We start from the raw sequence: 23,800 nt of genomic DNA on the forward strand, positions 1-23,800 counted from the left end.
CGTAGTGGCCAGAATGCGTGTAACGCGAGGGTCACGAGAAAAGCATCCTAACATGAAGTCAGCCATGTGTGCCAGGGTACCTGTATGCAACACATGGCTGTCCTCACTAGGAAGATCACTTTCAGGATCCTCCTCCTCCTCCTGCTCCTCCTTAGGCCATACACGCTGAAAGGATGACAGGCAAGCAGCATGGGTACCCTCAGCAGTGGGCCAAGCTGTCTCTTCCCCCTCCTCCTCATGCTCCTCCACCTCCTCCTCCTCCTCAACGCGCTGAGATATAGACAGGAGGGTGCTCTGACTATCCAGCGACATACTGTCTTCCCCCGCCTCCATTTCCGAGCACAAAGCGTCTGCCTTTATGCTTTGCAGGGAACTTCTCAAGAGGCATAGCAGAGGAATGGTGACGCTAATGATTGCAGCATCGCCGCTCACCATCTGGGTAGACTCCTCAAAGTTTCCAAGGACCTGGTAGATGTCTGCCAACCAGGCCCACTCTTCTGTAAAGAATTGAGGAGGCTGACTCCCACTGCGCCGCCCATGTTGGAGTTGGTATTCCACTATAGCTCTACGCTGCTCATAGAGCCTGGCCAACATGTGGAGCGTAGAGTTCCACCGTGTGGGCACGTCGCACAGCAGTCGGTGCACTGGCAGATTAAACCGATGTTGTAGTGTCCGCAGGGTGGCAGCGTCCGTGTGGGACTTGCGGAAATGTGCGCAGAGCCGGCGCACCTTTCCGAGTAGGTCTGACAAGCGTGGGTAGCTTTTCAGAAAGCGCTGAACCACCAAATTAAAGACGTGGGCCAGGCATGGCATGTGCGTGAGGCTGCCGAGCCGCCACCAGGTTACGGCCGTTGTCACACACGACCATGCCCGGTTGGAGGCTCAGCGGCGCAAGGCAGCGGTCGGTCTGCCCTGTCAGACCCTGCAGCAGTTCGTGGGCCGTGTGCCTCTTCTCTCCTAAGCTGAGTAGTTTCAGCACGGCCTGCCGACGCTTGCCCACCGCTGTGCTGCCACGCCGCGCGACACCGACTGCTGGCGACGTGCTGCTGCTGACACATCTTGATTGCGAGACAGAGGTTGCGTAGGAGGAGGAGGGTGGTTTAGTGGAGGAAGCATACACCACTGCAGATACCACCACCGAGCTGGGGCCCGCAATTCTGGGGGTGGGTAGGACGTGAGCGGTCCCAGGCTCTGACTCTGTCCCAGCCTCCACTAAATTCACCCAATGTGCCGTCAGGGAGATATAGTGGCCCTGCCCACCTGTGCTTGTCCACGTGTCCGCTGTTAAGTGGACCTTGGCAGTAACCGCGTTGGTGAGGGCGCGTACAATGTTGCGGGAGACGTCGTCGTGCAGGGCTGGGATGGCACATCGGGAAAAGTAGTGGCGACTGGGAACCGAGTAGCGCGGGGCCGCCATCATGCTTTTGAAAGCCTCCGTTTCCACAAGCCTATACGGCAGCATCTCCAGGCTGATCAATTTGGCTATGTGCACGTTTAACGCTTGAGCGTGCGGGTGCGTGGCAGCGTACTTGCGCTTGCGCTCAAACACTTGCGCTAGTGACGGCTGGACGCTGCGCTGAGAGACATTGGTGGATGGGGCCGAGGACAGCGGAGGTGAGGATGTGGGTGCAGGCCAGGAGACGGTAGTGCCTGTGTCCTGAGAGGGGGGGTTGGATCTCAGTGGCAGGTTAGGGCGCAGAGGGAGAGGCAGTGGTGCAAACCGGAGGTGGTGAACGGCCTTCGTCCCACCTTGTGGGGTGCTTGGCCATCATATGTCTGCGCATGCTGGTGGTGGTGGCTCCCCGACTGATCTTGGCGCGACAAAGGTTGCACACCACTGTTCGTCGGTTGTCTGCACTCTCAGTGAAAAACTGCCAGACCTTTGAGCACCTCGGCCTCTGCAGGGTGGCATGGAGCGAGGGGGCGCAGAACTCTGGGTGGTCGATAGATTGCTGGATGCACTTTCTGCCATCCACGACAGGACCTGCTCACGCTGCTCATTTTCTAATAAAGGTCTACCGCGTGGACCCATTAATTGTGAGATGAATGTGGGGACGCCAGAAACGTGCCTTTCTCCTAATCCCGCAGCAGTCGGCTGCGATACACCTGGATCAGGAGCTCAGCCTGTACCCACACCCTGACTTGGGCCTCCGCGTCCTCGCCCGCGTCCACGTCCTCTAGGCCTACCCCTACCCCTCAGCATGGTGTATTACCAGTAGTGCAGAAACAGAACGCTGTAATTAAATGTGTCGCTTATTGGCCCGTGGTTGGAGGCTGACTTCGCTTACGGAACGCACAGCAGAGCCAGGAAAGAATTTTGCGGAAGCCTGCTGTAACACTTAGCTGGCTGCGTATTAATTAGGACTACTACCCCCAGCAGAGACGCAGTGCAGTCAGGACGGTCACAGGCAGCCCAAATATATTTTTTGGTCCCAAATTTTTTTGGAAAAGCCCACTGCCTATATAGACAGTATATGTCTTTCACGTTTTTCACTGTCCCTGCCTCAGCACTACTGGCCCTATACTATGTAAAATTACTGCAGACTGAGGACGCAATGCTCTGCACGGCCGATATACAAAAAAAAAAAAAAAGTGCAACACTGCAAAAAGCAGCCTCAACAGTACTGCACACGGTCAAATGTGGGTCAGATGTGGCCCTAAGAAGGACCGTTGGGGTTCTTGAAGCCTAAAATAACTCCCAACACTCTCCCTATAGCAGCTCCGGCACCAGCAGCACTTTCCCTGAGCTATGTCAGAATGCATCTGTAGCGAGCTGCGGGAGGGGCCGATTTTTATACTCGGGTGACACCTGATCTCCCCAGCCACTCACTGCAGGGGGGTGGTATAGGGCTTGAACATCGCAGGGGGAAGTTGTAATGCCTTCCCTGTCTTTCTATTGGCCAGAAAAGCGTGCTAACGTCTCAGAGATGAAAGTGAAAGTAACTCGAACATCGCATGGTGCTCGCCTCGAGTAACGAGCATCTCGAACACGCTAATACTTGAACGAGTATCAAGCTCGGACGAGTACGTTCGCTCATCTCTAGCCCTAACTCCTGCAAGTCAGAGAAGTGTTGGGCATGTAATCACCTGTATGATTACTTGTTTGAATACACATACAGTAACATTTTTTTAAACTTCCAAAGGAGATCATGTAAATTAGAACACAGACATAATGCAGTCTTGAAAATATTTCTCTCAGTTCAAACCAGGTACATTGAAGTTATGCATTCTTATCAACTCAACAATCTATCCCCCATGCACTCACAAAACCAGCCAGAAATTAGTTTGCTACCAACACAGGACTTCTATTAGCAAGGCATGTGAGCTTCCTATTATATCTGCTTTCTATATATACAGTCACACAGTGTACACTATTTCAACAGATTAAGTGGGGGATGTGACTGAATTTTCTAAGGGGTTTGGTACTTATGGTAAATGCAGCAGACTGGATGATCAAAATGCTTATGACCAGCTAAACCTCTGGGCTTAAGGCCCAACCTAAACTTGGAATGTGCAGAAGAGGAGCTGCCAGCAGACTGCACAGCTTCCAGAAAACCCCAAAGAGCATTCCAACTCCCTGGGGATATTTTGTGGTTTCTGGAAGGACACAAACCGTATACACAGCATTTTTTCTGCCATACTGGAAGTTTAAATATATAATACAATAAAAATACCCAGCTGTGTGTTAAACACAAAACACCACATCAAAGCATAATGAACAGTCAAGTGCTACGGAATACGTTGGCACTATACAAAGATTATTATAAGATGGATGCGTACACTTTTACTACTATTGTACAGCCTACTGCTGACATTTGATTAAGGCCTCTTTCACATGGGTGGCAGCGATATATCTGTGTGATATCGCAAAGTTTTCTCGTGGCGATATCGCGATTTTGTGTCACTACAAAGTCGCATGTGACGCTATAAAGTTGCGTGACTTTGCAGTGCTCTTTTGCCGGGATTTTCAAGGAGTCAGAATAATCCCTGGATTAACTTTTGAAAGTTCCTACTTGACTCCAAGACCCAGATCAACAACCCCGCTCATTACTTAATGTCAATATCCTGCAATGTCGTAGTGCTACAAAAGACGCAAAGTCCCCTCTTAAACGACTCTCGATTTGGCAATCACCACTTGCTCAGGCAGAGAGTTCCATAATCTCACTGCTCTTACAGTAAAAAATCCCTTTTGTTTTGGTGATGAAACCTTCTTACCTCTAAATCAGTGTTTCCAAAACTCCAGTCCTCAGGAACCTCCACAGGTCATGTTTTCTGGATTTCCTCAGTATTGCACAGGTGATGTGGCAATGTATGAGGCAATGACAATAATTACAGGTGTACTTACTATAGAATATTCTGAAAACATGACCTGTGGTGGTCCATGAGGACTGGAGTTTGGGAAACACTGCTCTAAACGTAGTAGATGCCCTCTTGTTACCGTTGCAGTCCTGGGTATAAAGAGATCATAGGAGAGATCTCTGTATCATCCCATAATATATTTATACATAGTTATTTGGTCGCCCCTTAACCGTCTTTTTTCCAGGGTGAATAATCCCAGTTTTGGTAGCCTCTCTGGGTATTCCAGACCCTCCATTCCACATATTTTAGTTGCCCTTCATTGTACCCCCTCAAGCACTGCAAGGTCTTTCCTGAGCACCGGCGTCCAAAACGGTACACAGTATTCCACGTGAGGCCTGACAAGTGTCTTATATAGTGGGAGGATAATGTTCTCAGTCCCTCAACCCTATGCCTCTTTTAATGCACCCCAAGACTTTATTAGCTTTTACAGCAGCTGACTGGCATTGGTTACTCCAGTTTAGTCTACAATCCACTTCTACCCACAGGTCTTTTTCCATATCGCTTTTCCCTAACCGTATCCCATTTAGTGTATATTGGTGACATCCGTTTTCCTGCCCATGTGCATAACTGTACATTTATCAATATTGAACTTCATTTGCCATTTTTCTACCCAAGCCCCAGCTTATCCACGTCTATTTGCAGACGTACATTGTCCTCCGTTGTATTAATTAACTTGTATAATTTTATATCGTCTCCAAATATTGATATTTTACTGCACAGTCCCTCTATCAGGTCATTGATAAATATATTGAACAGAATGGGGTCTAATACTGAACCCTGTGGCACCCCGCTAGCGACTGTGGTCCAATCAGAGTATGAAGCATTTATTACCATCCACTGCTTTGTGAAACATTGAATGATCAGTGTTTATACTGCATAAGTTGGTGATGATTTTTATACCATCTAAAACTGAATGATGAGAGAGAACCTCCCGCTTCTCGTTCATTGTTAGCTCCTGTTGAAATTGAATAATTATCATTCACGTTTGTTCGTTTGAATGAGTTTGTGAGTGATAATCCTTCTGTCTAAATGCACCATTAGTATCTTCTAGATATAGGATTAGATATCTACTAACTAGATTATTCATACATGGAGGAACTGCAGATATGGCTGTGACCTCTCCTACTCTCCTAGCAGAAGTAATCACTGGTAAAAAAAAAAAATGTCATCTTATAAGATAGAAATTTAACTGGAATCTCCTTCAAAGATTCAAAAGGATATAGACAAAGATGGGATAATACTAAATTAAAATCCCATGGAGGAGCGCTAGATCTGTTGATAGTAGGATGTAATCACCAATAGCCTTGATGAATCTTCTGATCCAAGAATGTTCACATAATGTAATGGTAAAGAGGTCTCAAGCTTTTATCAATACCAGTCTGAAGAAATTCTCGGATATTAGATTTTGAACCAACTTTAATTTTAATAATGAGGTGAAGATCAATAAAGGTCCCATTTACTCTTAAGATAAATCCTAGAGATCACCTCCTTTCTACTAGAGAAGAAATTGCTTAATATAATAAACCTGTTTTAAGACCTGCCTTATGACCAGTCAGACGTAAGGGCTTTATTTCTGGGTTAAACAATGGGCCCTGATGAAGAAGGTCCTTCCTCCAAGAGTCTATGAGAGACTACATTCTCTGACAAGAAAACCAAACCCTTCTGGGCCAAGATAGGGCTATGAGAATGACTCTAGTCCCCTCCTCCCTGATCTTCTTCATCATTCTCGGGAGCAGTTTCAGAGGAGGGAAGGCATAATAAAGGTGGATCCCCTCTTCACGACTGTGATAGAGAATCCACTCCACAGGGGCGATCGTGAGGATCTAGTGAAAAGTGGCTGTTGCATTTTAAATTTTTTCTTGTTGCAAATAAATCTAGAGTGGGCTTTCCCCAGCGACTGGAGATTAGTTTGAGAGTCTCCCGATTCTATATCCATATCCCCTGCCTGATTCAATGGTGACTGACCTAATCTGCCTGGATAATTTTCTGCCCCTTCAAATGAACTGCCTTCACTGAAAGAGTATTGGTACGAGAGAAAAAAAAACTTCTTCCAAGGAGGGCGGATTGCTTTGTGGAATCTGACCTTAGAAATGTGAGGCAAAATTTTTATAGAAAAGAGAGGAAGTTCAGACGATATACTTTTACCACTTCTTTTATGCAAGAACTTGCTGAAATCTTTTCCCAGGCCTGAAAATAGTGGGAAAGAACCTCTGAACTGGAGCCTGGCGTCATTGTTGGTTTCTATTGGTAGAGTCAGACCGTTTATCGAACATGAAACCCTTGCTTTTATTACCTCCAAATTTCCAGGATGTCTTCTTTTTAAACTCTTAATTTCTACCCCCCTTCCCCTACGAAAGGGCCTTTGCTTTCTAGGAAAATCAGGTGTTGGGAGACCCTTCTTTTTATCTGAAGCTTTTTCCAAGATATCATTCAATGCTTGTCCAAATAAAACCTCACCCTGGCAAAGAACGGCACATAGCCTAGCTTTTAAAGCTAAATCCCCATTCCAGCTTTTAAGCCATAAGGCTCTTCTTGCTGAACTTGATAAAGCCGCTGACCTGGCACTAAATCTCAATGCATCAGCAGACGCATCTGAAATAAAAATCAATCGCCTTGGTCATAGTAGGAAAAGATTCAAGGATCTGTTCTCTAGGGGTTCTATTAATAATCTGAGAATCTAGCTGATCCAACCATATCTAAAGAGATCGTGCTACAGGAGGTGCTTGTAATGCACACCTTAAAAGACTTTGTAGCTGCCTCCCAGCTCTTTTTAAGGTAAACTTCTGCTCTTTTTTCTAAAGGACCCCTTAAACATACTAGATCTTCAAATTAATTTGCCTCAAGCAGAAAAACCTTAAAAAGATCTTGGCCCAAGGCTATCAAATATTTGATTCGGAACGGAACGGTATTCTCTAGTTTCTTCCAAATTCATTGCAGATCTAACTGCTTTAAGCAAGAGATCTGTATTTTCAGACTGAATGAGTGGTTTTACCAGCAAGTTCATCTTCAGAAAAGGAATCATAAGACAAAGGAGCTTTTCCCTCCTCAACTACGCCTGATCCACTGGAATCAGAAACATTCACACGAACAGGTCGGATTCCGCGTTCAGATATCCGCAATGTAAGACCTGCGAATGATCGTGGAAACAAACTGCATATGCATGCGGTTTTCCAAGCGGATGTACATTTAACCCTTTCCAATCCACTGTCTGACTTCTGAAGACATTATTTCAGGCTGTACAGCTTTGATGTTGGAAGACATCTGTCGGGGTTCTCTTACTGTTTATTGCCAGCCTCTCTGCTGTCGGAGCCTATCCAACGTGTCACCTCATGCAGTACTGGCTTTAGCCAGCATATAGCGCCGTTGTATAACGGCAGAAAAAGAGTAAGCACCCTAGGAAAACCAGGATAAAAATGGATTGGAAGGGGTTAAGGACAGTGTATCGTCTGCGTGGAACAACAAAATTTCCTTAGGAATAGCCCCTCTTACCCTATCAGATTACCATGCTGGTTTTCTTGGCTGGATCTGGGTATTTAGAGTGCAGATGACTATACCCATTTGCTCTGGATGGTGTGAATATAGGTCTATGTGTGTTCTAACACACCATCTCAGCTGAGACCCTCCTGAAAAAAAAATGCTCTCCTTATATCCCCCATACTCACTTTTCTTATTGATGCTTGTCAAACACCAATAATGCCTCCAGAAAAGACAGCTCCATGCTGCTGAAATTCGCATTGCTGACAAGCAACACCCATGGAAGCCGCGCCAACACTATGCCCCTGGGCCAGTGTGGCGGGCCAGACAAAAAGCGGGTTACATGAGCAGAACCTCTGATTTGCCACTACACTAGAGCCAGTTTCCCTGGCACAGGAGGGAAAACAGGCAGTCTGTAAAAGGGAAACGTTAGGCAGTAAAATAACACTGGGCCCCGCAATAAGCTGCCCCCCCCCCCCCCTCCGCTCCAGGAGAGTGTGTACGCTCATTTTCTAGTGTTTCATTTATCATTTTCTCCTCCCTCTCCCTCAAACTGTTCAATCACTCTGCTGAAATCTGTCTTGGTAGACAAGATAGACTAACAACTCACCCACAGATTACATGCTGCTGACAGAAATCTATGAGAAGGTGAGGAGAGGAGGAAAGAGAAGCAGAAACACAGACCTGTTGTGGTAGCTAATAGTGTTTTTCTGTCTTACAGTTGCTGCAGTCACATCTACACTGCTCAGTACCCATCTATAAAGTCTTCCATGTTGCTGCTTCTCTTTTCATGAGACACAGTGATAGGGGAGCAGAATCTCTGGGAAAAATGCAGGATACAAATCAGATATTGGCCGGAAATAATGTTATTCCTCATGTACCCACGACAATTTATCCTCGAAAGTAAGATGAAGCAACAGGTACACTTTAAATGCACATCAAACGTCATGTGTTTCATACAGCTTTTGCTCTACGCCTCCATTTCCATTGCAACGGATGAAATCCAATAATATCAGGCACGCTATGGATTTGAAGAAAAGCAGTATGTGACTGGCGTTTTCTTAAACCCCATTCGCATGCACTGTACTGTATTTTGTTGTGGATTTTCAGCACAGAATCTTGAAGATCTGTCGCAAACCCATTAGGTGTTAACACGACCTTATAGCGCAAATAAAACCTCCACTATTTTCCTTGCTCCAGGTGAGCTTTCATTTCACAACTTTCCATTTATGAAAACAAAGAGCTAAGGATCGCCTACACTTGCTCATTTCCTTAATAAGTATCTGCGGTGAATAAGTTAAGGAAATAAGGAAATAAAGCCAGAATCTGAAATATGCACCAGCAGTTAATGATATAGAAATGGTTTGAAGCAGTACAAAATGTCCTTTGAAAATGGATAGTTTTTTTCTATAAACATCTAACACTTGTTCTGGTTAACATGGAAAAAAATTATGTTTGTTCAATCACTTCCATATGGTCTTTTCTTGCTAACTGTAGCTAAAGCTCTCAATACAGAAACGGCTTCCACTGCAATATAGCTGTCAGTGGTGTCCTCCTGTGTACGTTTATTCAAACGAGTCTGCGCCATCAGCTTCAGACAGTCATAAAACTGTCCCAGTGTATATTTAGTTTTCTGAACTAAGCAATTACTGGATAAGATGTGTAATGTCCAAGGGTAATCCCAGAGAAGGAAAAAAGCTAAAAAACTTCAAAGTCTTTGACCAGGACCCAAAAAATGTTCTTCACACCATATCCCACCTCTTCCTAGAACAATGTCCATATTAAATATCTAGCCATCCATCACAAAAGCTTTGACTTCTGAGCTCTTTTAATAGGCATGTTCTTCACTCCGTGCATATATATCTTTAGGAGTTCAACTGTTTGAAACATGATTTACAGGACAGTATCATTTTTAGGGAAGTATGTCAACTGTATTTTTGACTAGTAAAGTTAGTAAAGTTTTGTATGTGCGACAAACCAAGGAATCCAGCGTGCCTTTCTTTTCTTACAAACTTGCTCCCATCTGGAGATATCGTTGAAGAAATAGTTTGCGCGCTTTATGCTAATTAGCCCGAAACCATCTGTTGGATGGTCCACTTCTGCTAGTGCTCCGCCCGCTGTATGTCTCATACGTTCTACTTGCAACGTGCTTGCGCCGGACTGACATCACATGCATGGTGCAAGTGCACGTGAAATGGAACGCATGTCGTCTCCTGTGGGTACAGCTGGAGGCGTCGCTCATCAAGAGGGGACCGTTTTTAGTTGAAAAGGCAGGAAGAGAGCCTGGACCACTACCAGATGTAGACTGCCCATCGGCGGTCTGGGCTAATTAGCATATGTCACACAAACTATTTCTGCAGTAATATCTCCAGGAGGGTGCAAATTCAGAAGAAAATAAAGATAGAGATGGATTGCTCATGTTTGTCACACATAAAATATTACTTGTGTGTTATACTAGTCAAAAATTAAGGTGACAGACATCCTTTAAATTGTACCTGAGTTTTCAGAGGACTTCAGAATAAGCCGCTAGACGTGTACATGAGGAATTACACTACTTCTGGACATCATATGTTTTGCACCTCGTATTTTCCCCCATTCTTCTCTTTGTCGGGTATTTATCTGATTGTCCATGCTTTTAGGACTGGTGGGAACAGCCTCTGCTGTGCTCTATAGACTGTGCAGAAAATTATAGAGATCCTGCTTTCTAACTGTTACACAAACATAACCTTATCATGTAGGAGTGTACAGAAAGATTTAGTAGTATACATGTGTGTAAACTGCAGAACTGCATTTTCACATGATCCCATGGATTTTAATGGGCAATTTCATTTTTTTTTATACAAACAAAAATAAGACATTTTGACGAGCATGAAAAACGCACATCTGAATACCCAATGCAAATCAATGGGGTTTATGCGCATAATACAGATTAAAAAGGCACCCATGTAAATGAGCCCTTAATGGCCCCAAACATAGCTTACAGTAGATTCAAGTAAAAAAACATCTCTACTGTAAACTTCCCTTTGCTAATTTCAGAAGTCGATGACCGATATACTCGGTTACCACAGTTCAAAAAGCTTTTGTTTGGAGAAACTATTTTATTATCCTCATTTCCATCACTAACACTAAACAATGGATTTATTTCTCATTTTTGGGTAGTGATGAAATCAATACAAATTATACCTTTTTTACCACTAACTGCCATCTAGAACTGCTAGAGTAAGATTGCAATCATAGAACGGTTACTTAAGGTGCTTATTTTAACTCGCATACAGATATTTCGGGAACGTTGTGGACTAAAAGAATTAACAAGACAAAGTACTAATCCTTATAATAAAATCACGTCAAACACAAATCTGGAAATTAGGAAAAGTAGGAAAGTAGTCCACTCTCCACCAAAAGTCAGATTTATTGGTTACCAATGAAAGTGGCCATGGTATGTGTATACATTATTTTTCAGTATAACATGTCTGATTTTACTCATCCTGGTCAATATCATGTGGACTTGTATGAACATCGTAAATATTGGTCTACCAGCTAACCAATACCACCTAACTGGTTATCCCACAGTTCAGCTAAGTATTAGGAACATTTCTGCTACACCTATACAAATCGAAAGGTGGCAGGAGCCTTCTGTTAACTTAAAGGGGTTGTCTCGCGAAAGCAAGTGGGGTTAAGCACTTCTGTATGGCCATATTAATGCACTTTGTAATATACATCGTGCATTAAATGTGCGCTAGCGCAGGGAAGGTAAGTGAATAACTTCTGTATGGCACATATTTAATGCACGATGTATATTACAAAGTGCATTAATATGGCCATACAGAAGTGCTTAACCCCACTTGCTTTCGCGAGACAACCCCTTTAAGGCCCCTTTACAGGGGATGAATGTCAGGTGCAGAAGCATCCAATAGTCGTTCCAATGTTTTTATAGAGGAGCAATGATCGCTCAGTGAATATAGGGGAAGTGACCAGAGATCACCCCAGCTGTCCTCCTCCATTCACAGTAAACAGGCCTTCATAGATGAACGACAGACTGTTTACACGAGTCGATCCTGGTTTGATTTTTTTTTTTTTGCCAGCAGACACTGAACGCCTAATGAATTATCGTTTGTCGTTGAGTCACTGCCAGCATGTACACTGAAAGGGGTTGTCCCGCGCCGAAACGGGGTTTTTTTTTTCAATAGCCAGCCCCCCCCCCCCCCCCCCCTGTTCGGCGCGAGACAAACCCGATGCAGGGGTTAAAAAAGAAAACGGGATAGTGCTTACCTGAATCCCCGCGCTCCTGTGACTTCTTACTTACCTGGTGAAGATGGCCGCCGGGATCTTCTCCCTCGGTGGACCGCAGGTCTTCTGTGCGGTCCATTGCCGATTCCAGCCTCCTGATTGGCTGGAATCAGCACGTGACGGGGCGGAGCTACAAGGAGCCGCTCTCCGGCACGAGCGGCCCCATTCAGAAAAGGAGAAGACCCGGACTGCGCAAGCGCGTCTAATCCGGCGATTAGACGCTGAAAATTAGACGGCACCATGGAGACGAGGACGCTAGCAACGGAACAGGTAAGTGAATAACTTCTGTATGGCTCATAATTAATGCACAATGTACATTACAAAGTGCATTAATATGGCCATACAGAAGTGTATAACCCCACTTGCTTTCGCGGGACAACCCCTTGAACAATTATTGTCCAGATTCCCGCGATCCAGGAAGAATCTGAACAATCGTTCAGTGTAAATGGGCCTTAAGTCTGTAATCTTTCACTATTCACTTAAAGCCTAATCCAAACATGATGCACAAGAAGCCTTAGTAAACAGCTCACCTTAAGGATCATCTCAGCCCGAGTCATTCCCTTCACCACAATTTTTGTGTAACTTGCTGGAGCTTTTCTCACTACTTGAGATCCAATGGATGGTAGGTCGAGGAGGACGGTTTTCAGAGAGTGAGTATCAAGGAGCAGCTACAAACAAGTTAAACTTATGTTAAAGTGTGCACATACAAGCAGAACTGAAAAGACTATTAAAAGCATGCAATAACAAAGGAGACATTATTATTCAAACTAATTTGCCAAACCTTCATGTCAGACGATTCCATATGCACTCAGACACAAAATATGTACCAAAGGCATTGCGCAATGTATGATATCGATTTGGGCTGGGTTCACACGGGGCACAAATCCCACAGAAATATCGTGGAATGTCTGCAGCAGGACCGCACGGACATTCCGTGAGATTCACGAAGCTGAAGTCCTGTAGGGTTTTGGCACGGGTTTTGAAAGCAGCTTGTTCTGCTGCGGCCATCTCTCGCCATAGGGAGTAGAGAGTCCACAGTGAAAACAGTCATAAAATTGACATGCTGTGGCTTCGATTGCTGCGCGGCTTGGTCGCAACGGATTGTCCGCAGTGTGTGGACATTTTTGCAAATCTCTTCCACTTTGCTGCTTAATTTCAGGCTTAAGATTGATGGGGGGATTTCCGTGCAGAAAGTCTGCACGGAAATTTTGCAGCAATTTTGCCCCATGTGAACCCAGCCTTAGGTGTCTATTCGTGTTAACTCTAACTACTGTTTGAAAAATCCAATTTTTTTTCTATAAGGTAAAAAAAAACAAAAACAAAAATATACAGGATCGACATTCAGACCCAACATTTCTGGTGTACTTAATCTAATACACAATTACATTCCCCCCCCCCCCCCTTCCAAAATAAATTCTGAAACAAAGCACTATTTCCCATCACATTTTCCATTACACTTTCAACAAAATATATGTTTTTTAGCATTAGGGTTGGGTCCCGCACAGTGTTATTGTGGCATACGAGATGTGAACGAAGCTTCATCTCATTGTAGCTCACTAATGATACACATGCATCTCACTGCTCCATTTATTTCAATGGGAGCACTGGAGATTGTCAAGTACAAGTGCTTGGCAACTTTAAGTGCTCCCATTAAGTGAATGTAGCAGCAGTGCGCATGCACAATCTCAGCTTCAATCATGTGGGAACCCTCGTCTTCAGGATTGGTAGGGGTCCAAGTGATCGGACCCCTACCAAATCAAAGTTATTCCCTATCCTGTAGATAGGGGATAACTTTCTATTTTGCCAAAAACCCTTTAACCGGCTGCATGGTTTGCCTAAAACCATGTATCCATTAAAAACAAACATGGAGTTAGCGGAGAAATAATTAGGAAGGGGATTAGTAAAATATGCCTAATAAATCTGGCACATTTTTGAGGTAATAATGAGCTTTGTTATTACCTTCATTTACATAATGGCCAAATATAAATGCCCCGTGTCTGCTCTCCCTAACACGGTTGTTGCCTTCAGCATAGTATAACAGCCTTAAAAGAGGAAGTCATCCATTTAACTTTCGGGATTCAAACATACAAATCCACTATTACTTGTGAAAAAATATTAATCCCATAAAAAATTGACAGCATGTTCTGCTTTCAGTAAAACTAAAGAGCAAAACATGACGTAAATGAAACAACGGTGAATGTGTCTAACTAGCAGTCAAGTGACTAATCAGCTACTGCAGAGAGGAGCAGCAGGAGTAGAAAGAATGGAAGAAGAATAGAGCAGTTTTTACACTTGGCCACCTGCAAGCAGCATCTATGGTATAGGTCAGTGCTCCCAGAATGTAAACCCTCATTACTGCAATCTACGGACCATAAATAAAGTCTTCAGGGCAGCTTAGCTCAGTAATGCATTCAGGGACAAAAGGAGGAAAACAAAATGACGGTTCCACTTAGGTGGCTCCAAACATGGAAAAACAATCACAGACTATGTACGCTTCCCATAAATAAGGTTCTGTATTTGCAGTACTAGGGGTGTGCAAATGGAGGTGGGAAAGCAAACAGTAAAACTTGAATGAGGTTAAGGACTGAGATGGTTGTGCCCAATTAAATGTGACACTGAAGTAAAAAAAAAAACTGAAGAATCTTGGAGTTCTCTGAGACTCCTATCCTGAGGGCAAGTCATCAATATCAGATTCGTCCACCGCTGTGGACTGACCCCAGTCAATACTGTAAGTGTCTGTGGCACTTAATCGAGAGCTGTGGCCACTTCACTGCTTACCAGACACAGCATCGTACATTTCATAGTGACTATGCCTAATATCACAGTGGAATCCCATTGACTTAAATGTGAGTGAGCTGCTCTAGATCATGTGACTGGAGTGTAATGTCACAGACCCAAGAGCCGCGATCTCTTCAATCAGCTGATAGTATTTGGTCCTAAGTGGTAGACCCCCCCACTGATCTGATACTCATGATGACCTATACTGCAGGAAGGTCATTAGTTTCATAGTCCTGGAAAACTCTAATTTGTTGGTGCACCATAAAGCTTAAATTTTATCATATCACCACTGCAAATGTCCCTAAAAGTGTAACACCTTTTTAAAGGTGTTTTTATGTCTTTCAAGCCATAAACGGAGATTCCGTAATAAAAATATGCTGGTAATGAGACCACAGATTTTCATTTTTTAAACAACCAAACAGGTATAGTTGGAATTTGAGGAGCAGCGAAGCCCCCAGTGTATCACAGAGTACTTAGTGTCCCTCCAAAATTAGGCAGTTTGAGAGCATTGCTCATAGGAAGTAACAAAAGACTTCTGCCGAATAAACACATCACTGGATTTTGTAGAATTAAAATATAACAGCAGACATCATGGAGAACCAACATGCTGGATATTGCCAGTGAGGCATCCTGCACAAACACAAGCTCTATAGATCTAGTTGGAGATGTCATGTTTACCAGCTAATACAAATACCATGTTATTCTTAGGAGCTTATATTACGTTTTTTAATATTAGTATACTTTTGGATGTTTCTTTTATGGGTAGAGCTCCTATTTAAAAGGTAAGTAAACTTTTTAAAAAGTTTTGATATGTCATAGTGCCATGTCAGAAGTTTTGATCAGTGAGGGTCCAGCTGCAGAGAGCCCCAACTATTGCTAAAACAAAGAGGCAGAAACGCTCATCTGAGTACTATACCTGTTCAGTTGTTTCCGTCACTGCTCGAAGCAGCCTATGGGCTCCATACTAAGTTTTTGGAGCCCATACACCGCTCGCAAAGACATCATGAAAAAAAAAAAACCCCGTTTCGGCGCGGGACAACCCCTTTAAAGCACTTGGCACCCTGCTCACCTAAGGCCATTTGGATTACACAGACATTGATGCAGAAACACAGATAGGACAGGTGTCATCAAGAGCTTAAGAAAGAGGGGTTCCTAAATTCCTTGTCCGGGCAACAACCTTATTTCTTCATCAGGGTTGTTGAAGGGTTATTATTTCTTCATCAGGGTTGCTACATTAACTGGTGTCCTGGGAGGAATCTATGGACATCCTGCTTTGGTGTCCATTCTTGCAGCATGGTAGAAGGGGCTTACATCCCACCACTACTGTTTGGAGACTCTTATTTTTAATTTGTTAGTATAATGTTAAACTGTTCAATATTCAAAAAGGTTATTTTTCTAATTCTGCTAAATCTCAGTGATAGAATGGTGGATCCAGACTGAACATTACATAATAACATTGCTTCCAACATACCTGCGCCAACAGGACTAGGTAGGTACAATCCTGGCTGTGTAGCCTCAGATGTAAGAGGTAGACTTAATGGGTGATGGAAAGTAATGTCAACGTATTATTGGCACCAGATGACGTCAGTAGGTGGGAAGCTAACATCGTGTCCCAGTCTTCCTCAGACATAGAAGGAATTTATTGTTTCCACGTTAGACAAAACTATATTGATGTAATTGTGCACATCTGGACTTTGTTTTGTTTTACTCATGTTAATACTTATTATCTTTTGTTACCGCTTTCTACTATACAGTATACGTTTATACATACATGATTACATGTGCTGATTTTGTATATGTAATATTGAAAGAGTTAGTAAAAAACAATTGAAACAAAATTGGGATAATAGACTATAGATATTGGATACACTGTTGCAGGAAAGCAGCAATCAGCGGAGAATTAGATACAAACACTCTGGGACAGAGCAATTTTCGCCTGTATAGAGTGTCTGAATTGAAAGAAACACTTGGTGAAGGATATCATCTCTCTTTTGCAGCTGTTTAAAAGACATCCAATTATCTCCTCAATCAAATGTGTAAGACATACAATGCTCTGATTACAAGACTCTGCATGAAATTAAGTCATTCAGAGGTTTCACACAGGTGATAGGAAGTCAGTAGTCCTGAGGTGGTATAAAGTTGTTGTTTTTTTTAAATGCATCCCTTTACATGGTGGGATAAAACCTGCAAAGGAGTGGTAGCCTCTCAAAAATATGAGGAATCCCCTTCCCTGAAGAGTCCTCTAGAAGAAATTCAGCCCAAAACTGCAAACATGGCAGGAGCCAAGGCCATACAGTTAGGGCCAGAAATATTTGGACAGTAACACAATTTTCGCGAGTTGGGCTCTGCATGCCACCGCATTGGATTTGAAATGAAGCCTCTACAACAGAATTCAAGTGCAGATTGTAACGTTTAATTTAAAGGGTTGAACAAAAATATCTGATAGAAAATGTAGGAATTGTACACATTTCTTTACAAACACTCCACATTTTAGGAGCTCAAAAGTAATTGGACAAATAAACATAACCCAAACAAAATATTTTTTTTTCAATATTTTGTTGCGAATCCTTTGGAGGCAATCACTGCCTTAAGTCTGGAACCCATGGACATCACCAAACGCTGGGTTTCCTCCTTCTTAATGCTTTGCCAGGCCTTTACAGCCGCAGCCTTCAGGTCTTGCTTGTTTGTGGGTCTTTCCGTTTGAAGTCTGGATTTGAGCAAGTGAAATGCATGCTCAATTGGGTTAAGATCTGGTGATTGACTTGGCCATTGCAGAATGTTCCACTTTTTTGCACTCATGAACTCCTGGGTAGCTTTGGCTCTATGCTTGGGGTCATTGTCCATCTGTACTGTGAAGCGCCGTCCGATCAACTTTGCAGCATTTGGCTGAATCTGGGCTGAAAGTATATCCCGGTACACTTCAGAATTCATCCGGCTACTCTTGTCTGCTGTTATGTCATCGATAAACACAAGTGACTCAGTGCCATTGAAAGCCATGCATGCCCATGCCATCACGTTGCCTCCACCATGTTTTACAGAGGATGTGGTGTGCCTTGGATCATGTGCCGTTCCCTTTCTTCTCCAAACTTTTTTCTTCCCATCATTCTGGTACAGGTTGATCTTTGTCTCATCTGTCCATAGAATACTTTTCCAGAACTGGGCTGGCTTCTTGAGGTGTTTTTCGGCAAATTTAACTCTGGCCTGTCTATTTTTGGAATTGATGAATGGTTTGCATCTAGATGTGAACCCTTTGTATTTACTTTCATGGAGTCTTCTCTTTACTGTTGGCTTAGAGACAGATACACCTACTTTCCTGAGAGTGTTCTGGACTTCAGTTGATGTTGTGAACGGGTTCTTCTTCACCAAAGAAAGTATGCGGCGATCATCCACCACCGTTGTCTTCCGTGGACGCCCAGGCCTTTTTGAGTTCCCAAGCTCACCAGTGAATTCCTTTTTTCTCAGAATGTACCCGACTGTTGATTTTGCTACTCCAAGCATGTCTGCTATCTCTCTGATGGATTTTTTCTTTTTTTTCAGCCTCAGGATGTTCTGCTTCCCCTCAATTGAGAGTTCCTTTGACCGCATGTTGTTTGGTCACAGCAACAGCTTCCAAATCCAAAACCACACACCTGGAATCAACCCCAGACCTTTTAACTACTTAATTGATTACAGGTTAACGAGGGAGACGCCTTCTGAGTTAATTGCAGCCCTTAGAGTCCATTGTCCAATTACTTTTGGTCCCTTGAAAAAGAGGAGGCTATGCATTACAGAGCTATGATTCCTAAACCCTTTCTCCGATTTGGATGTGGAAACTCTCATATTGCAGCTGGGAGTGTGCACTTTCAGCCCATATTATATATATAATTGTATTTCTGAACATGTTTTTGTAAACAGCTAAAATAACAAAACTTGTGTCACTGTCCAAATATTTCTGGCCCTAACTGTATATGTTTAATTAGTGCAGAGAGCTAGTTTAGGGAAAATGTGGGGTAAGCTCACGTTATTTTTTTGTACTTTTCAGGGCGATGGTCGCTACACAGAGTGACAATTCGCTCACCTGTCAGTCACTTGGTTTTTAGCCAACCCTAAAACCAAGCGACTGTTGGCCGGAAGAGATCCCCGACCGCTCTGCTTCCATTCGTTGAAGGCCTCCACTCCTGTGTGAAAAGCACAGGAGCGAAAGCCTGTGGGATGGTTGTTGGGCACACATGCTCACAACAGTCATCACGTATAAAGGTACCTCTAGTAATAGAGAGGTGTCATATGAAGCTATCCAGATGGCTAAAGATAGATTTGGGGTTAGAGAGGCACGAATGCCGTACAGTAACTTTGTTCTGGGGGAAGGAGGGGGGCGAGAATCGTTATAAAATTTCTTCATGCAACAACAGATATTGGTAGAGTACTTCGCACTTTAGTTTACATGGGGATAATTGAACTTCTATTTATCCTTCTACTGCTTGGGATGGATGGGTTGTCACTGGTGCAACATTATAATAGTCACGTTGTCCAAAAATGTCAGGTAAACAGGCAAATAAAAGTACGTTCTGCAGGGGGCCAAGAGTATGTTGGAGATATAAGAAAAATAGATTGAGCCCCATTGGGTACAGAGAGTGAATCTGTACAGCACAGCAAAATATGCTTATATTTTCAAGAAAAAAAATTAGGGAAACTTAGCATTTTGAGTGGTTGTTAGCTTCCAAAAAGCCAAAAGCAATATATGCATTAATTGCACTGTAAAGAAGATGCATATTAAATAGATTTATAACATTCGGCCAACATGACATACATTCAGCAGGTCTCCATTTGTAATTTTTTTTAGTGTTTTCATAGTCTCTGATAAATGCTGCAGAGTGTTTGTGTTTCCCTGGCACAAGCACAAAGTACAAAAAGGAGGCTAAATAAAGTATAAATAGAGCAGGCAGGCAGGAAGCATGGATTAGTATACAGAACATGTTCCAAAGCTTTTGAATGACATGTATTTGGCCGTTTATTTGCAGAAATGAAGAAGAAAAAGTAGAATAGACACGGTTTAGGAAAGCAAGATGATTGATGGCATAAGCAGTGATGGCAATGAGGCTTTGCTTAAATAGCTTGATTTTCAGCAAAACAAATACTTCTAAATACTTCCTAATCCATTTTCAAATAAATGTCTCAGACAAAGAGTAGAACTAATGGTTTCCCTTCTTTATTAAAGGTCTGCATTCTTGCAGTGGCTTTGTGTAAAAAGATATACTACTACATTAAATGTAAACTTACATTTTAGTCTTTCCAGGTTAAGGCCTCCTTCCCACGAACGGATTTCCGCCGCGTAATTCGCGGCGAAAATCCGCTGCGTTGCCCGCAGCTATTAGGTTCTATTGAACCTAATAGCACAATGCTCACGATGCGTAATTCCACCGCGGAATTACGCACCGCGATTTCTCCCGTCCTCACCCGCAGCATGCTCTATTTTCTGCGGGTGAGGACGGGCTGTACGCACTGACGGCTTCCATTGCAGTCAATGGAAGCCGTCCATTCACGCTATCTCCCGCTGTAACCAGCGGGAGATAGCGTGAAAAAACGCTTTCCCGCCCACCGCCGAGCGTCATATGACGCCAAATGACGCGGTCCGGCCGCGTCACGTGACACGGCCGGCCGTGCACGTGACACGGCTGGTGACGCGAGGGCGGTGGCGGGCGGTGACGCGCGGCGGTGGGCGGGGAAGCGATTTCACGCTATCTCCCGCAGGTAAGTATAGGGGCTCTGGGGGGCGCCGTGACGGGCTTCGCAGCGGAATATTACGCTGCGGAGCCCGTCACGCTCGTGGGAAGGAGGCCTTAGTTGCAGTACAGTAATTTGCAGTGTTCAGAAGCAACAACAGCAGTTACTTATTCTTTAGCTATGAAAGCAGATAAGCTTTTGGGGGCACAGCTTTGTAGAATAGTAACTTGAGTTCAGAGCCAATATCCTAATAATTTTTATATATATATTACACAACTATATATCTATCTATCTATCTATCTATCTACATATACACACACACACATACATACATATACACATACACATACATATACATACACACACACACACACACACACACAATTCTATAAAATTAAAGCCACTAACAAACTAACATTGATTATCTTGTAACAGTTGTATCAGTTAAGGGTGAGATTTATTAGAAAGTAATTAACCACTAGTTCTTAGAGTTCATACATTGGAACCCAGCAAAATGGCAATCAAGCAAAAAGTGGTCCAAGGACGGACAAGTAGTGAACATAGTTACCCAAGACATGTGAAAGAGAAGACTAGCCTGTGATTCAATCCCACAGTAAGTAAATCTTTCTTGTAAGTAAAAACTACTGACAAAGTTACAGCTTGCCATGATAGACAAGCGTTAGAACATACCAAGGGACATTCACTAATGGCTGTATGCCAGAAAACTGGTATAGAAAAGTCTTTGCAACTTCTTTAGATGCCAACTTCACCACTTCTGTGAAAATTGGGTGGGGCTTTCTGGAGGGGGCAAGGCCGCCCTGGACTGACAGATTTATACATAATTTATGTTATTAATTTGCCTAAAATGATGCCAGAAATGTATGCTAGGATGGACCTGGCGCACATTTACGTGTAGCGCAAGCCTCTTCATATACTAGGGGAAAATTATACTAAGACTGTAGTTGCTAATTTTTCCCACAGTACATTAAAGCTTATGGAGTATGGGGCTGCAGACCTGTACCAACTACCTAAGCATTGTTGCAAAACATGTATACCTCTTCATGGCAACGGTACTCCCTAATAGACAGAATCAAGCAAATCTAACATCACCCATTGAAAGTGATCGGGGATAACGACCTAATTGATACACTGACAGCAGAAGGAGTGGGACCCAAGAAGAGACCCTCCAAGCAAAGGTAGGTAAAAAAAAGGTGGGGGGGGGGGGGGAGAATTAGAGTCAGTGGTGCTGCAACTGCAAAGTCAAGCTGATTCTATTCCATTACAGGTCCTCGCTCAAGCAGCTAGTAGGCATACTGATACAAAGGATGTTTTATCAAAGATCACATAAAGCAATAACAGATACTGTATCATTCCCTTTTTCTTTGCCAAGGGATCGTTGCTACTGAACATAGTAAGAGTACAGTAATCACATACCAGCCTCTGTGTCACTATAATAATTATACAGTGTTCATAATTACAATAGAGATTTATTTCCCCTTTTTATGTTAAGGTATTTAAAAATCTCTAAGTTAAAGAAACCTCTTTTAAAACCATAGATCAGCAAAAGTAGCAAATTCTGGTAGTTCCTCCACTAGATGCAGCTCGTCACAAATAGAACCGACCTACTGTGCATTAATCCCATACCACCTGTTCATAGTATAGGCCCTTGGGGCATACAGTACACTAGAGATTGATAGTACACGATTAGGAAAGGCTGCTTCAAAGTCTGGGGGAATTATGTTCTATACATAATATAATGAGTGAATAGGGTTTCAACCCAAAATGTACAATGGATTATATATTAGCAAATCAGAAGTTTTTTCAAAGGTGACAATGGGAAGTGCATCCAAGCTGGTTGTCATCTTTGAATTGGCGTCAGAAAGATAATTTTATCTGCAAGTTCAATGTGGCTACACTGCAAATTGTCACATTTGGGTTAACAGCCAAAGTGCTAGTTTATTGCAGCTGCTCCCTCTTTTGTTTTTCCCAGCATATCAATGGTTTCTGCCACTGGCTTTGTAGGGAACTGTGGTTTAATCCCCTCTCTTAAATGGAGTTGTTTTAATCAGCATTTCTTCTTCTGGCCAACGTCTTTAGAAGAGAGAGGGCAGACAGATGCTGAGTGATGTCACCAGCGGTTTGCACCCACTTTGTTTACTAGCACTCTGCACCGGTTCATTACAGCCATCGGAACAGTGTAGGGATTACCACATCTTTCACAACAGCAAAGATCACAATGACTACCACTGGGATTGTGGCAGCAGCTAAAAGCCACTACAACAATCCTGTTGAGGAAAGAATATTAGGGCTGGACATAGCTATTCAGCCTTGACATTATATGCAAAAGTGACGGCTTGACCAGATAGCTGCATTAAAAAATGTAATAAATGCCCACCCTGAAAATTAAACTTCACATACCTGTTCAGCTCCAACCATACTAATAGGCTTGCATTTAAAAAGGTGGTTGATAAATTTAGGAATGAAGGAACTGCAAAACAACAACATTTAAAGTAAACGTGGATATAAAATCATACAGACAAGTGTCAAAGTTGGTCAATAAGTCTTGGTTTACAATGCAAGTAATTTAACCCCCACAACAGTCATATTAAATTTGGGAAAACCCTCCCAAAAATTTTGTTTTTCTTGTTGATTTTGAATTTATGTCTCGTATAAATATATTTGGAGCAGAACTAAGTTGCCTTAAATGCATTTTTAATCCCTTAACGATATAAATAATTATAGCCTTAAGAACCAGTAAGCGATTTCTAATTTTGTGTTTCAGAGCTCATAACGCCTATTTTTTCATCAATGTCGCTGTGAGACCTTGTATATTCCAGGAACCAATTTTAGGTACATATAATGTACACAAGAACTTAAAATCTTGCCACGACACAAAAATTTATGTTACCTTTATTTCAATTCAGGTCATTATGATTAAGACAACACCAAATTTATAGCGGTTTTATTACGTTTTTACCACTTTTGCACAATATAAACACTTTTGTTTTTCATACAAAAAGACTACTGCCACATTTCGGGACTACAGCATTTTTAATCCCCTATCAACAGAGCTGTACGTGGGCTGTTTTTTTTTTTCCCGGAACAACTTTAGTTTTTATTGGTTGCATATTGATTATTTTTATCTGGTTTTACTGAAGCGAAATGAACAGAAAATTTGAATTTTTTTGTTCTTTCAAATGGA

At 42.9% G+C, this 23,800-nt stretch overlaps 1 protein-coding gene across 1 annotated transcript in view; it reads right to left on the reverse strand.

Moving 5' to 3' along the window:
* The window catches only part of VPS53 (VPS53 subunit of GARP complex), a 179,271-nt gene that overhangs the window by 18,039 nt on the left and 137,432 nt on the right, over window positions 1-23,800 (reverse strand). Inside the window, exons 19-20 of the mRNA XM_066575956.1 lie at window positions 23,017-23,086; window positions 12,651-12,788 (exon numbers count right to left, since the gene is read on the reverse strand). Of these exons, the coding sequence (XP_066432053.1) occupies window positions 12,651-12,788; window positions 23,017-23,086 (208 nt within the window). The remainder of the gene's footprint in view (window positions 1-12,650; window positions 12,789-23,016; window positions 23,087-23,800) is intronic.

Source organism: Eleutherodactylus coqui, chromosome 1 (genome assembly GCF_035609145.1).
Source record: "Eleutherodactylus coqui strain aEleCoq1 chromosome 1, aEleCoq1.hap1, whole genome shotgun sequence".
Classification (NCBI taxonomy): Eukaryota; Metazoa; Chordata; class Amphibia; order Anura; family Eleutherodactylidae; genus Eleutherodactylus; species Eleutherodactylus coqui.